Genomic DNA, 15566 nt, shown 5'->3' with positions numbered 1-15566 from the left:
AACAAAAAATACAGCTTGCTCTACCAACAATAACACATAGGTCTACTAATTTTACGTGACACATCTATCTGTTAAATATCAGTGGGATTAATGGAAGGCTGTAAGTGAAACATAGGATCATATTGTAATCCCTACCATTGGTAGAGCTCAGGGTCCACATTGTTGGATTTGTTTACATTTCCCAAATGTTGCACTTTCTTCATTCAGTAACCTGTACCCTTAAATTACGCTATTAGTATTGTTAAGTTAATATACATCTATTTTGACCGTTCATTATTCGTTAATCGTAGTAAGCTATTTGTTGTTCCCAGCCTCTGAAATGTGATCATTTGCTTTGCTTGTCTCTGTTTTGTAAATGTGATATATTTGCGTTTTGGACTGTGGCTTTTTTTTTCAATTTGAATATGTCACGAGGTCTCCGGAAAAAAATATAATTTTCAAATTCTATAGACCAAGCAATTAGTCAAATAAACAAAACAAATTGGCTAATCAGCATATCTTTCAGTAGTGAAAATAATCATTACATGCATCCTTAATTTGCATAAAATATTAAGTTGAACAAATAAAGAAGCTAAAATTATGATCAAGACTAATTTCCACTAGCTTGTTGTTTTTTAAACACTATTATTGTATAGCCTATTCATATGATATTACATGTTACGCTATGATTAATATGACCATAATGTTTTTTCCCTCTATAAATATTTGATTACATATATATTTACATTCACGTCAATATCTTTATGGCCAAGTTTTAAGAAATAAGACGCCGCAGGTTTGAGTCTCCCATTTGAAAGGGACTTCGCTGGTCCAAATCTCGCGAGACTTGAGAACTAGAGCGTTGAGGCGACGAGGGTACAGTACAGTAGTGTAGAGTTGTTGTAGGAGAGGGAGGAGGAAGGCTGAGTTTAGACAGGAGCAAAAGAGAGAGTGTACAAATAGCATATAAGAAGGAGGAAATACAACATTTATCATGGCGTCGGGGGACACTCTGTACATAGAAACGGACGGGTCAGAAATGCCAGCGGAAATAGTGGAACTGCATGAAATCGAAGTAGAGACAATCGAGACAACAGTTGTTGGAGACGACGGTGAACACCAGCCTATGATCGCGTTACAGCCCCTCGACTCGGACGATCCACACTCGATGCACTCGCACCAGGAGGTGATTTTGGTGCAAACAAGAGAGGAGGTGGTGGGCGAAGATGACTCTGAACTGCACACGGATGACGGGTACGAGGACCAAATCCTCATCCCTGTGCCCGCCGTGGAGGAGGACTATATCGAACAGACTCTTGTTACTGTCGCCGGGAGAAGCTCTTCGACAGGCCGGATGAAGAGGGCTGGAAGCGGAAAGAAAGCGGGCAAAAAGAGCTACATGAGCGGGGGAGAGATGGGCAGAAAGTGGGAACAGAAGCAGGTCCAGATAAAGACTTTGGAGGGGGAGTTTTCAGTGACTATGTGGGCATCGGGTAAGTACAGAGTCTTGAGTGAATTCTTTCTAGCTGGCCCCTCGCTTTGTTCTCAGCGTGTGTGTCGTGTGACTGGGCCTAGCTGGGGCCTTGTCCTCCGCTAAAGTAGGAACTATTTCCCAACTCTGAGCCACTTTAAATCCATTTGAAATGTTTTTGTTTTTATGGGAAGCCATGTTTTATGTGTCGATGGGCGCCGCCATATTTCCCCGGTCTAGAAAGTATGGCGGCCCGAAAAAATGGCGTTTATTTGGCCGACGAAGATGGCGGCGAGTGTGGGAGCGAGTGCAGCTGGCTCCGCTAGGCCGCTGTGGCGCAGTTCAACGGTAACGGTGGTGGTGCCTTCAGGGACCCCTCAGACTTTACACTTCCTTAGTACACATATATGTTCTAATGAAGATATGTAAAACGTAGTATGGTTCAAACGGTGACATATTCCTACTAAATACCATCAACTTCTCAACTTTCATATCGGATAATTGCAACTTTTATTTGTTAGTATTTGAAAAGTGTTTCTAAACACGGAAGTGTGAATCTTCCCGTACTATTTCACTCAAAGTGTATTAAAGGGAGATGTTTTAAAGTACCACTTAAATGCAAAGATATGCGCGTGAGTGAGTTAGTAAGTTTAGTTAGTACAAATAGATTAAATAGATTAGTTTGAGTTCTTTTATTTTCAGCACTATTTATATTTTATAACAAAAAAACACACTCTGTATTTCCTGTCCTCTGCTTCTATTAGTAGACAATAATTACCAGAGAGTGGCAGGAAATACTAATGAGAAAAAAAGGTTTATCTCTAAATGACTTTAATCAATGTTCCACTACTGTCTTTATTATCAACGCCTCTGTTCCTCCCATTCAGATGACAAGAAGGACATAGACCACGAGGAGCAGATCATAGGGGAAAACTCTCCTCCAGATTATTCTGAATACATGACGGGGAAGAAGCTTCCTCCTGGAGGAATCCCAGGCATTGACCTCTCAGACCCCAAACAGCTGGCAGAGTTTGCACGGTACGAACGTTTATGTTAACCGTTTCTTGTGATTTGTAGTATTTACATTTAGTGTCTGTCTGTTTTAGGAATGTTGGTAGTTGCGTGACCAGTCTATAACGATGTGATCACTTTCATTCCTGATGCAGAATGAAGCCAAGAAAAGTAAAAGAAGACGATGCACCCAGAACGATAGCCTGTCCACATAAAGTGAGTGCAGCGGTCTGTTTATTACACCAGATTAACATGCATGAACAGAAGCCTACTCGCTTCTACTGCATACCTTTACTGTTCACGTCACCGTACTGAGAACACATATATATGTGAACACATGTCTCGAAGTGATGAGCTTCATCTGGTTTCTCTCCGGCTCAGGGATGTACCAAGATGTTCAGGGACAACTCGGCGATGAGAAAGCACTTGCACACCCACGGGCCTCGTGTGCATGTCTGTGCAGAGTGCGGCAAAGCCTTTGTGGAGAGTTCAAAACTGAAGAGGCATCAACTGGTACACACAGGAGAGAAACCGTTCCAGGTGAGTCCTTTTATTTTTATTTTTCGGCGTGTCATATTTTCCTCATTTTATCGTGCTTTTAAAAGAAAGATTTAAATACTGAAATGTAGAGCGATTCTGGCCGCGTTAACTCGATCTCTCTCGTCTCCAGTGCACATTTGAGGGCTGTGGCAAGCGGTTCTCTCTGGACTTTAACTTGCGCACGCACGTGCGCATTCACACTGGAGACCGACCGTACGTGTGTCCCTTTGACGGCTGCAACAAAAAATTCGCCCAGTCGACCAACCTGAAGTCTCACATCCTCACACACGCCAAAGCCAAAAACAACCAGTGAAAAGACGACGACGTGAGCGCACACTGGAGGACTTGTCCCGCGTCTCCGCTTCTTGACAAACTAGTGTCCCGTGGCCTGCTTTTGTTGTGAAACAAGAAGTGTCCCCTTTGTATTATCTCTAGATAAAAACAAGTTTTTTTGAGAAATGGCCTTTTCTCAGACTTTTTGATAAACTTATGGAGGTTTGAACAAGGAACTCGTGAGAACCCCGACCCCCTCAGGCATCTCTCTCTCTCTACCCTACCACGGCGCTACCTGGATGGAACAATTTACGCTTTCTTCTTGTGAAGATGTTAATTCATGGATCTGCACCTAAAGCATATTTATACCTTAACACAGCCATTAAAAAAAAAAAAAAAAGTTTTTGCAATAGATGTCAAATTTGCGTCAATCCTCAGCAATGACACCATTTCAATTTTCTACTTTCCCCAAGTGTGCATATTGTACACTGTTTGACATAAGCTCTGTGGTAATGTATGTAGTGAGGTTGTCCCCGTAGCTCTTATTAGGCGTCACCGTTTGTTTTAAACTCTTCCCTTTCCCCTTCATCTGAGTGTGTTTCGAGAGGGGGGGGGGGGGGGGGGGGGGCTGGGTGGTCTTTGCATATATATTCATTTTGTACAACGCAATATCTGAATCATGTAGATAATAGCCATGTGATTTTCAATAGTGATCACCGATTAAAATGTTTTTCTCCCTTGCACTACAAACACTAAAACTGTCATCTGTCCTCTCACAGTTAAAACTCGACCGTGATACAATCCCCATGTTTAGAACATTCACCCGTTCATTCAGAGACGAGGACCAGAGCTGCTCTAAAACGTGACTGAACACTTCTTCAGAAACAAACCTGAGCACGTGGAGTAGTTCCGTTTTCAATATCAACCTCACATTTGATGTTCTCAGGACAATAGAAGTCGTGTTTGAGGTTCTGTTTAAGCTCAACACTGCTGTCAGTATTGGAGATAACTATACGTTACTTCCTTGTCCGGCAACAATGAGATCGGTTAGTTGTTAAATGACGTCACTGTTTCGCTCGGTTACTTTGAGAAACAACAAGGAAGTGAAACAAATTCTGGTTCTTTTTGTTCTTTTATTGTTCAGCACACTGCAAATATATACGATTGACAATTGAACGTCTTAAAACTTGAAACTGTACAGCTTGAAAGTGGCATCTTAATGGTTCAAGTACATGAGGGACTAAAGAGGCCGGGAGAATTTCAAAAGTATTTTTAAAGGGAAACTTTCTCAAATGTGACTAATTGTCACAAGTACTTGTACTTCCGTCAGTAGTAACACCAATATAATGTCGTGGCCCCAACTAAATCATTTTCATTATTAAAACATGAAGTAGGTAATGCTTGGCAGTTATGCATTTAGAAATTATTATTCATTTTCCAAGTAAAAATCCATCTTTAATAAACAAAGCGTCGCAGGCAGTCTCTCACATTAAATACATCTGAGCTGAGGATTTTTAAAATGGCTGACATGTGCAACAATGCTGGTTGGGTAGAAACGGCACTGAATCACTTTTAACCCACGTTTCAGCGCATTTGGTTAGTTTGTAGCCGCAGAACAAACCAAAAGTAAAATCAAGTTTCAGAAGGTCCTGGTAATCTTAAGCTACATACTGTATGTTCCCCTTTTATGTCAAAGACACAAGTGACTCTTTATTTTAGAATTGCATGCAAATGTAGTCATTTGTTGTTAAATACAACTATGACTCGTAGCTAGCTCATCCCTGCAGAGTAGTATGGCAAAATAGAGCGACAGTGTTACACACTTCTATCTAATTTGATGCTGAATTCACTGATCTGGTGAAATGATTGCATAAAGATTCTTAGCTGACGTCCAACGTCACCCTGTATTAAAATCAAAACCTCTTGAAATAGGCCCGTGTGTCTGAGAGGTGGTTTTTTAATCATGATTGCCCACACTTCCCCTTTGCTTGTGTAGCTAGCGGCATGAATTTAAGGCAATAAGAACGCTGAGATAAGTGTGTTTGAGAGATCCGCTGAGAAATCTGGGTCAGTTAAAAATGCAGTGAACAGCAGAAACGAGCAAGTGTAGCAATAAAAATCCCAAACCACCGCTATCCCTGACCTAACGTATTGAAGGAAACAGTTTTAAGCCTTTTGGAGAATTGATTAAAAAAAAAAAAAAAAGGAGTCTAGAGTATCCTTACATGCATACGAGTGAAGATGAAAGATAAAACCACCCTGAAGGCCGGAGTGACGCAGCGTTTGACTGCAAATGAACTGAAGAAAACAAAAGGAGGCGTGAATCTGAAGTGTAGGCACTTCTCCATCCTGCCTCTGGGTTTGCGTAGAGTACCTGCTCTCAGAGCAGACGCCACCCTGTTGGTTTCACTCTCATGAACTGTGGGGGGGGGGGGGGGGGTTTCACTCAGCCAGCAGAGCAGCCAGCAGCGCAGGGTAGTCTGGTGTCCCCCATCCGGTAACGGGATCCCACGATGGTGCGGCGCAGAAACCTTTACCCTGAACCTGTTCGTCCAGACAGCTCAGGTGACAGCCCTCGGTCACCTGGAAGATGCAAAGCATTTAGGAGACGGACCGCAACTACGAGGTACGTTGACGAAGGCGTTCCCATGATACCTTGTTGAACGTACAAACAAACTGCTTCAGTAGCAAAGTGACCAAAACATTCATTGTCTCGTGCTTCTCATACTGCAAATTGAGTTATTTTGGATAGTTCTACAGTTCGGTTTCCTGTTATTTTATTTTCTCTGAACCCATTTTTAGGGACCTGTTAGTATAATGAAGTCCAGTCCAACAGTCCCTTTAACTAGGCTCTCAATAATACACCTATAATTGAATCTACAACATTGTACATTTGGTAAAATGCAGTATTTACGGCAGAGCTGTGGTATAATAGATAGATTAAATACACAGGCCCTTAAAGTCTGGAGAGGAGCTTTACGGGTCAACTGTATAACTTACGTCAAACAGAGCTTCTCCTTTGAGCTTGTAGAGGCGAGGGTTGAGGAAGCCCAGGGCAGGCAGGCCCTTCAGCAGCCGCCGGTCGTTGATGAGGGACAGCATTCCTCCGACCACGGGGGTCGAAGCCTGGGAGGGAGATCAACCGACGAGAGATGCACTAAAGTGACCAATTGCTACGAAAAAGAGAACTGCTGTATAGGACAGTGAAAATGTGAATAACTAGCTTGAATGTTTAGATTTATTTAGATTTAGATTGTTTTTGTTCCGTCACACTGCCAACGCTCTACTCACTGAGACGCCGAACCAAATTTGAGATATTTTACCGAGGTTCCAGACACCCAGGGGACGGGTACTCTGTTGATGACCACCCAGTAGTTATCCGACAGGGCAGCCATGTCTGGATAGGCCCTGCCGCTGGTGTTGAAATATGACTGAGGAGGAAGGGTTGCTGCCACAGACTTCAGGTAGCCGCCTACCGCACTGGCCTACAGGAACACAAAGCACACGGCATCAACGACTGCAATGACTGAGCCGCCGAGAGCCGCCGGCCTGCTATCCTTACCTGGTAGTCGGGCATCTTGAAGACGTTGCTGAAGCCTCCTCCGCTGATGTAATTGGTTATTTCATATGTGACCTTAAATGGGTTCTTGAATGACGTTCCTCCTACTGTAGTCACATAGGGGCTGACAGGACACAGAGCGATGGATGTTTAACGCTTTTCCCTTTTGAGAGCAGACGTGCACTACACAAGCTATGAGACGTATAAGAGCCTTTTGCAAAAGAAATGCCGCAGGCTAATCTCTTTGTTAAATAGTTTTTCTTTCTAAATTTGAAATGGAACATCGTAATGGAACAATGTAGAAATGCTTTACCTTGACGCGGGAAAACTTGGCCTGAAGGAGTTTTGTGCTTTACCCAAGTGTTTGCAGCCTGCACCACTGTCACCTGAAAGTGAAACGAGATCCGATACGAAGAGTGATGTAAGAGATGCTCAGTAAACGACACCAGAGACTAAAGACTATGTAGCAGGTACAGGTATTGTTTTTTTGTCTCTGTGTGGATGGGTTCAGCACTACTTCCTCCTCACTGACCAGAAGCAAAGAGCAAAGAGATCCCCCTGACGCCAGCCTTCATGAACTCCGTGTTGATGCGCATCATGTATGCAGTAGACAGGCTGTCTTCATCGTCTCCGTAGCTGATGGTGTGAACCCAGGGGAGGTCGGACATGTTGCTGAGCAAAACCATCCACTGGAGGAACGGCTCCTGGGACTCGTGACGACCTGAAGGAGAATTCGTTCATGCTGTTTTACCTGATACTTTTAGATTGCTTTTACACACTTAGCCTACATATGATTAGAGTTAGTGTCTATAGATTTAACATTATTTAAATTGAAAACAAATATATCATTTTTCAGTTCTCCTTTCAGTTCTTCACACGCTCGACTGAAGCCTCAGCCTCTCATACAGACCTTGATTGGTGAAGATCCATGTGGAGATGTTTGCCCCTGTGCTCATGATGTACTCTACATCCAGACTGGCCTCGATACCGGCCTTCCCTGCTCCCTGAGTGCCTACGACCCGGTCCACATGAGACAGGTGCTTGAAGCTTCTGCCGTACATGCCCATGAACTCTGCCAGGTCTGCAGGGTTGTAGTACTGCTCCAGGAACTGAAAGAGAAAACGTCTGGCTAAAGTAGGAACGTACACCGAGTCGTGTTGAGAATAGTGTCTTCTATTGTGAACGCATTCTGAGATGGCCACACCTGAGCTACGGCCTGGCTGTTGTTCTGAGCTGTTCCCACGTCAGTTGCTGTGAGGTTATAGCGGGCTCTCAAGATGGAGGGAGTCACTCCCAGGTGCACCCCCGGTGCCTTGGACCGCCGTTGCTTCCTGTTGGACGAGGCTTTGCGGAGGTCCTGCCCTTTAGGAGGGAGGCGGTGAAGCCCTCCGACTGTGGAAACAAAACAAAAAAAGAAGAAACCTTAATATACGGCGATCGCAGACGACAGCTGAACACGCAACGCCTTTTTAGAAATGGGTCTCACCGAAGTCCAGGTGCCGGTGAACGTCGTCGTGAACGGAGTACGGAGCTGAAGACCTCGCCAACGAGTGGCCGTCCCTGATGTAACGGTGGAACTTGCTACCTGGAAGCAGCGTCTCTGCAACCCTGAATGCACAAAACAACCAGAACTCTGAGTAAGTTAAATATACTCCAAGAGTGCTTTTTATGTCACTGCTGCCAGTGAGTAAAACACATATTCATGGTCCAATAACCTTGGCCTCGATTCATGGTGGACTGATTTTAACCAACCACCACAGAAAGAGGAACAGCATCACGAGGTGAGAGCATGCACGGCTTGCTTACACACACACACACACACACACACACACACACACACACACACACACACACACACACACACACACACACAGAGGGAACTTCAGCAGAAAAGATCTTTTTTTTTTGTGTGTGTCTTAACTGTGTCAAAAGTAGAGATTACTGCTGAGTAAGCGGAACAAATGTTGCTCAAAAAAAAAAAGATATGCTTACTCTGCGGTCATGGTGCACTGTAAAAAGTCCTGAGTAAGTACAGTCAGGCAGTTTGTAATCCCATTACTCTGCAGCCAGCGATGCACCACCTTCTGGGTCAGCGCAGTCGGACGCACGAGGGAGGACACCTCTTCCAGGGTGAGGTGCTTACCTGTGGAGGACAAATCGGGCTCGGGTCTCTGCAGTATAATCAGTTTAACATTGTTTTAGATCCCAAATCTTTAGCGCTACATGATCAGAAAGACCCCTACCATATTGTGCTGAGTCAGGGTCCGACACCAGTCTGAGTGTTTCCTCCAGCAGGTCAGTGTTTTGCTGCTTCAGGGCAAAAGTCAGCTCCAGCTCCTCTGAGGGGTTAACCCGACCCGCATGAGTCCAGTCGTCTGGTATCCTGAGGAAAGATTGAAACCGTTTATTGATATTTTACCATCGATGACTTTTTTTGTGGTTCAATGGTTAACTGAACCACTATGCAAACATTCAGAAAAACATCAAAGTAATTTCACCATTTCTGACCCAACGCAGAGATTTTAAGAGTTCCTGAAGTGTTTCACAGGACCTGATTTTTGGACAGGATTTGGAGCCACGCATGGAAACAAAAGTCAAAGAAATAGTTCCCTAAAAACAACTCGCATACTAGGCGTGGCGATAATAGTTGCAACATTCCTTTTCCATGAACGTTGCAAAGATTTCTACTTTTATGAATGTCAACATCAGTCTGTATAGAAAGAGTCGGCGAGGCTAGCCTCTAAAATGTCATAAAAAAAGGCTAGACAAGCATGATTTATTCAAAGACAGAGAGATAAGGAAATGTCTCACAAGACATCTTGGTCACGTTCCAGATATCCACTCCAGGCCAACGAGCTGAACAACGAGGCGATGGACAAGGTCAGCCTGGTGGAATGAGAACACTTTAGAACGACATGTACACACGCAGAGGTCCAGACACACACACACACACACACACACACACACACACACACACACACACACACACACACTGCAGTGGGTACTTCCATGTGTTATATCGGGGTAACAACAAAACAAAGCCTCAACGTGACAGTAACGTCAGGTGACACACATTAATTAACCCCCGCAGATAAAGACACACATAACACTTTAGTTTGCTGACTCTTCATCCGTTACAAAAAGAGGACACGTTGTTATTTATAGCAGCCTTAACGTTACGCGAACACTTTAATAACCCGCTCGTGTTAGCTGGCAGCAGCTATCTATGTAGGTCACCGCCCGGTAAACAAAGACGTTACGAAGTCGCGTTAAAAAAGAGCTCGCGCTATCAGACTTTATTTCCGAGTGTGCTCTGTAAAAAAAAACAACACAACGACCACGAACTTCAATATCACTCACAGCGTGTTCATCGTGTCCTCGGCCGGTCCAGTTGTCGAAACTCAGCTGTGGGTGTCTGGCTAGGCAGTATAGACGCAGCAGTCACGTGACATGCTTTCACGTGATTGTGGCCGAATGGTTCATTCGGCGGCCACCTACATTTAAAATTGTTATGCAGTATAACGTCAGTAGCGCTAGCAGCCGTTCCCTCTCTGCCATCTAACCCCGGTCTTCCATCCCATAGATGCGGATGGAAGACCGGGGTTAGATTCAAGACTCAGACCGCATGTGTGCGCAGATTCACAGCGAGGACATCCTCAAAGGTTCCTTCTCCAGAACTCAGAGACCATAACACCTGTGGGTGAGCAGATGTCTGACAGAAACCCCAGAGAACAGAGTAACCGATGCAGCCATGGCCATAAAGGACGTGGCATCCCCTTGACTCCAGCCATGTAAGAGATTTCAGTTTTAGATTTTTAATACATTTCCAAAATTAAAATCTAAAAGCCTGCTTTAACTTTGTCATTATGGGTTAGTGACGGCAGATTGATGGTCAGCCATTTGGAAATACATCTACAGCACAATGAAGTACCATACTTTCTGGAGCCGCTGTAAAGAGTTTGTAAAATGTGAATATGCATTTATATGCTTGTTGCCGGGTTTTAATCCAATTATTTTCAGTTGCACATTTGATAATATCAGGGGGATCTACTGAAAAATTCCTAAATTATTTCAGTCCTATGGCATTTACTATTTATTACAAAATGTCTTTTTTTGACATGCTATACTATAACGTTTTTTTGACATGCTAATCTATGACTTTTTAAAAAAAATGTTGACATACTATACTATGACTGTTTTCGACATGCTATACTATGACTGTTTTCTACATGCTATACTATGACCGTTTTTCACTTTTTTCGACATGCTATACTATGACTGTTTTCGACAGGCTATACTATGACTGTTTTCGACATAATATACTAAGACTGTTTTTTCACTTTTTTCGACATCCTATACTATGACCGTTTTTCACTTTTTTCGACATGCTATACTATGACCGTTTTTCACTGTTTTCGACAGGCTATACTATGACTGTTTTCGACATAATATACTATGACTGTTTTTCACTTTTTTCGACATGCTATACTATGACCGTTTTTCACTTTTTTCGACATGCTATACTATGACTGTTTTCGACAGGCTATACTATGACTGTTTTCGACATAATATACTATGACCGGTTTTCATTTTTTTCGACATGCTATATTATGACCGTTTTTCACTTTTTTCGACATGCTATACTATGACCGTTTTTCACTTTTTTCGACATGCTATACTATGACTGTTTTCGACAGGCTATACTATGACTGTTTTCGACATAATATACTATGACCGTTTTTCACTTTTTTCGACATGCTATACTATGATCGTTTTTCACTTTTTTCGACAGGCTATACTATGACTATTTTCAACAGGCTATACTATGACTGTTTTCGACATAATATACTATGACTGTTTTTTGATTTTTTTTCGACATGCTATACTATGACCGTTTTTCACTTTTTTCGACAGGCTTTACTATGACCGTTTTTCACTTTTTTCGACAAGCTATACTATGACTGTTTTCTACAGACTATACTATGACTGTTTTCGACATAATATACTATGACTGTTTTTTGACTTTTTTCGACATGCTATGCTATGATCGTTTTTCACTTTTTTCGACATGCTATACTATGACCGTTTTTCACTTTTTTTGACATGCTATACTATGACTGTTCTCGACAGGCTATACTATGACTGTTTTCGACATAATATACTATGACTGTTTTTTGACTTTTTTCGACATGCTATACTATGACCGTTTTTCATTTTTTTTGACATGCTATACTATGACCGTTTTTCACTTTTTTCGACAAGCTATACTATGACTGTTTTCGACATAATATACTATGACTGTTTTTTGATTTTTTTCGACATGCTATACTATGACCGTTTTTCACTTTTTTCGACAGGCTTTACTATGACTGTTTACGACAGGCTATACTATGACTGTTTTCGACATAATATACTATGACTGTTTTTTGACTTTTTTCGACATGCTATACTATGACCGTTTTTCACTTTTTTCGACAGGCTTTACTATGACTGTTTTCGACAGGCTACACTATGACTGTTTTCGACATAATATACTATGACTGTTTTTTGATTTTTTTCGACATGCTATACTATGACCATTTTTCACTTTTTTTCGACAAGCTATACTATGACTGTTTTCTACAGACTATACTATGACTGTTTTCGACATAATATACTATGACTGTTTTTTGACTTTTTTTGACATGCTATACTATGATCGTTTTTCACTTTTTTCGACATGCGATACTATGACCGTTTTTCACTTTTTTCGACAGGCTTTACTATGACTGTTTTCAACAGGCTATACTATGACTGTTTTCGACATAATATACTATGACTGTTTTTTGACTTTTTTCGACATGCTATACTATGACCGTTTTTCACTTTTTTCGACATGCTATACTATGACCGTTTTTCACTTTTTTCGACATGCTATACTATGACCGTTTTTCACTTTTTTCGACATGCTATACTATGACTGTTCTCGACAGGCTATACTATGACTGTTTTCAACATAATATACTATGACTGTTTTTTGACTTTTTTCGACATGCTATACTATGACCGTTTTTCATTTTTTTTGACATTCTATACTATGACCGTTTTTCACTTTTTTCGACAAGCTATACTATGACTGTTTTCGACATAATATACTATGACTGTTTTTTGATTTTTTTCGACATGCTATACTATGACCGTTTTTCACTTTTTTCGACAGGCTTTACTATGACTGTTTTCAACAGGCTATACTATGACTGTTTTCGACATAATATACTATGACTGTTTTTTGCCTTTTTTCGACATGCTATACTATGACCGTTTTTCACTTTTTTCGACATGCTATACTATGACCGTTTTTCACTTTTTTCGACATGCTATACTATGACCGTTTTTCACTTTTTTCGACAGGCTATACTATGACTGTTTTCGACAGGCTATACTATGACTGTTTTCGACATAATATACTATGACTGTTTTTTTATTTTTTTCGACATGCTATACTATGACCGTTTTTCACTTTTTTCGACATGCTATACTATGACTGTTTTCGACAGGCTATACTATGACTGTTTTCGACATAATATACTATGACTGTTTTTTGATTTTTTTTCGACATGCTATACTATGACCGTTTTTCACTTTTTTCGACATGCTTTACTATGACTGTTTTCAACAGGCTATACTATGACTGTTTTTTGCCTTTTTTCGACATGCTATACTATGACCGTTTTTCACTTTTTTCGACATGCTATACTATGACCGTTTTTCACTTTTTTCGACATACTATACTATGACCGTTTTTCACTTTTTTCGACATGCTATACTATGACTGTTTTCGACAGGCTATACTATGACTGTTTTCGACATAATATACTATGACTGTTTTTTGACTTTTTTCGACATGCTATACTATGACCGTTTTTCACTTTTTTCGACATGCTATACTATGATCGTTTTTCACTTTTTTCGACAGGCTATACTATGACTATTTTCAACAGGCTATACTATGACTGTTTTCGACATAATATACTATGACTGTTTTTTGATTTTTTTTCGACATGCTATACTATGACCGTTTTTCACTTTTTTCGACGGGCTTTACTATGACTGTTTTCAACAGGCTATACTATGACTGTTTTCAACATAATATACTATGACTGTTTTTTGCCTTTTTTTGACATGCTATACTATGACCGTTTTTCACTTTTTTCGACATGCTATACTATGACCGTTTTTCACTTTTTTCGAAAGGCTTTACTATGACTGTTTTCAACAGGCTATACTATGACTGTTTTCGACATAATATACTATGACTGTGTTTTGACTTTTTTCGACATGCTATACTATGACCGGTTTTCACTTTTTTCGACATGCTATACTATGATCGTTTTTCACTTTTTTCGACAGGCTTTACTATGACTGTTTTCAACAGGCTATACTATGACTGTTTTCGACAGGCTATACTATGACTGTTTTCGACATAATATACTATGACTGTTTTTCGATATTTTTTGACATGCTATACTATGACCGTTTTTCACTTTTTTCGACAAGCTATACTATGACTGTTTTCTACAGACTATACTATGACTGTTTTCGACATAATATACTATGACTGTTTTTTGACTTTTTTCGACATGCTATACTATGATCGTTTTTCACTTTTTTCGACATGCGATACTATGACCGTTTTTCACTTTTTTCGACAGGCTTTAAAATGACTGTTTTCAACAGGCTATACTATGACTGTTTTCGACATAATATACTATGACTGTTTTTTGACTTTTTTCGACATGCTATACTATGACCGTTTTTCACTTTTTTCGACATGCTATACTATGACCGTTTTTCACTTTTTTTGACATGCTATACTATGACTGTTCTCGACAGGCTATACTATGACTGTTTTCGACATAATATACTATGACTGTTTTTTGACTTTTTTCGACATGCTATACTATGACCGTTTTTCATTTTTTTTGACATGCTATACTATGACCGTTTTTCACTTTTTTCGACAAGCTATACTATGACTGTTTTCGACATAATATACTATGACTGTTTTTTGATTTTTTTCGACATGCTATACTATGACCGTTTTTCACTTTTTTCGACAGGCTTTACTATGACTGTTTTCAACAGGCTATACTATGACTGTTTTCGACATAATATACTATGACTGTTTTTTGCCTTTTTTCGACATGCTATACTATGACCGTTTTTCACTTTTTTCGACATGCTATACTATGACCGTTTTTCACTTTTTTCGACATGCTATACTATGACCGTTTTTCACTTTTTTCGACATGCTATACTATGACCGTTTTTTACTTTTTTCGACAGGCTATACTATGACTGTTTTCGACAGGCTATACTATGACTGTTTTCGACATAATATACTATGACTGTTTTTTTATTTTTTTCGACATGCTATACTATGACCGTTTTTCACTTTTTTCGACATGCTGTACTATGACTGTTTTCGACAGGCTATACTATGACTGTTTTCGACATAATATACTATGACTGTTTTTTGACTTTTTTCGACATGCTATACTATGACCGTTTTTCACTTTTTTCGACAGGCTTTACTATGACTGTTTTCGACAGGCTATACTATGACTGTTTTCGACATAATATACTATGACTGTTTTTTGATTTTTTTCGACATGCTATACTATGACCGTTTTTCACTTTTTTCGACAAGCTATACTATGACTGTTTTCTACAGACTATACTATGACTGTTTTT

The 15566-nt window shown here is 40.6% G+C and overlaps 2 protein-coding genes across 2 annotated transcripts; one reads left to right on the top strand and one right to left on the bottom strand.

Annotated features, from left to right (window-relative positions):
• The first annotated feature begins 859 nt into the window (after window positions 1-859).
• On the top strand, window positions 860-3896 carry yy1a (YY1 transcription factor a). Its single transcript, XM_068726289.1, has 5 exons — window positions 860-1472; window positions 2338-2488; window positions 2617-2677; window positions 2843-3001; window positions 3132-3896. Exons 1-5 carry the CDS (start codon window positions 974-976, stop codon window positions 3312-3314), a joined length of 1053 nt encoding a protein of 350 aa, XP_068582390.1. The 5' UTR covers window positions 860-973; the 3' UTR covers window positions 3315-3896.
• A 491-nt stretch (window positions 3897-4387) lies between these two features.
• On the bottom strand, window positions 4388-10296 carry tpp1 (tripeptidyl peptidase I). The gene is made up of 13 exons (XM_068726288.1): window positions 10194-10296; window positions 9645-9719; window positions 9077-9216; window positions 8826-8976; window positions 8320-8441; window positions 8038-8225; window positions 7744-7942; window positions 7366-7554; window positions 7147-7219; window positions 6837-6957; window positions 6598-6759; window positions 6275-6400; window positions 4388-5857 (listed from the first exon to the last, which is right to left on the bottom strand). The coding sequence occupies exons 1-13, from the start codon at window positions 10202-10204 to the stop codon at window positions 5717-5719; spliced, it is 1698 nt and encodes a 565-aa protein (XP_068582389.1). The 5' UTR covers window positions 10205-10296; the 3' UTR covers window positions 4388-5716.
• Between the last annotated feature and the right edge of the window lie 5270 nt (window positions 10297-15566).

The sequence above is a fragment of the Cebidichthys violaceus genome, unplaced genomic scaffold (assembly GCF_023349555.1).
Source record: "Cebidichthys violaceus isolate CVI_PGR_0920_01 unplaced genomic scaffold, fCebVio1.0.p SCAF_39, whole genome shotgun sequence".
Lineage (NCBI taxonomy): Eukaryota > Metazoa > Chordata > Actinopteri > Perciformes > Stichaeidae > Cebidichthys > Cebidichthys violaceus.
The sequence above is the reverse complement of the archived record's forward strand: the minus strand, read 5'-3'. Positions and strand labels throughout refer to the sequence as shown.

Excerpts from the sequence above, each read along its gene's own strand:
- yy1a (XM_068726289.1), top strand. The coding sequence starts at position 974 with ATGGCGTCGGGGGACACTCTGTACATAGAAACGGACGGGTCAGAAATG. Across the intron at positions 2,678-2,842 it reads CGATAGCCTGTCCACATAAA|GGATGTACCAAGATGTTCAG; the intron begins GTGAGTGCAGCG and ends TCTCCGGCTCAG. Across the intron at positions 3,002-3,131 it reads CAGGAGAGAAACCGTTCCAG|TGCACATTTGAGGGCTGTGG; the intron begins GTGAGTCCTTTT and ends TCTCGTCTCCAG.
- tpp1 (XM_068726288.1), bottom strand. Across the intron at positions 6,958-7,146 it reads CCAAGTTTTCCCGCGTCAAG|CCCCTATGTGACTACAGTAG; the intron begins GTAAAGCATTTC and ends GTGTCCTGTCAG. Across the intron at positions 6,760-6,836 it reads TCAAGATGCCCGACTACCAG|GCCAGTGCGGTAGGCGGCTA; the intron begins GTAAGGATAGCA and ends GTGTTCCTGTAG.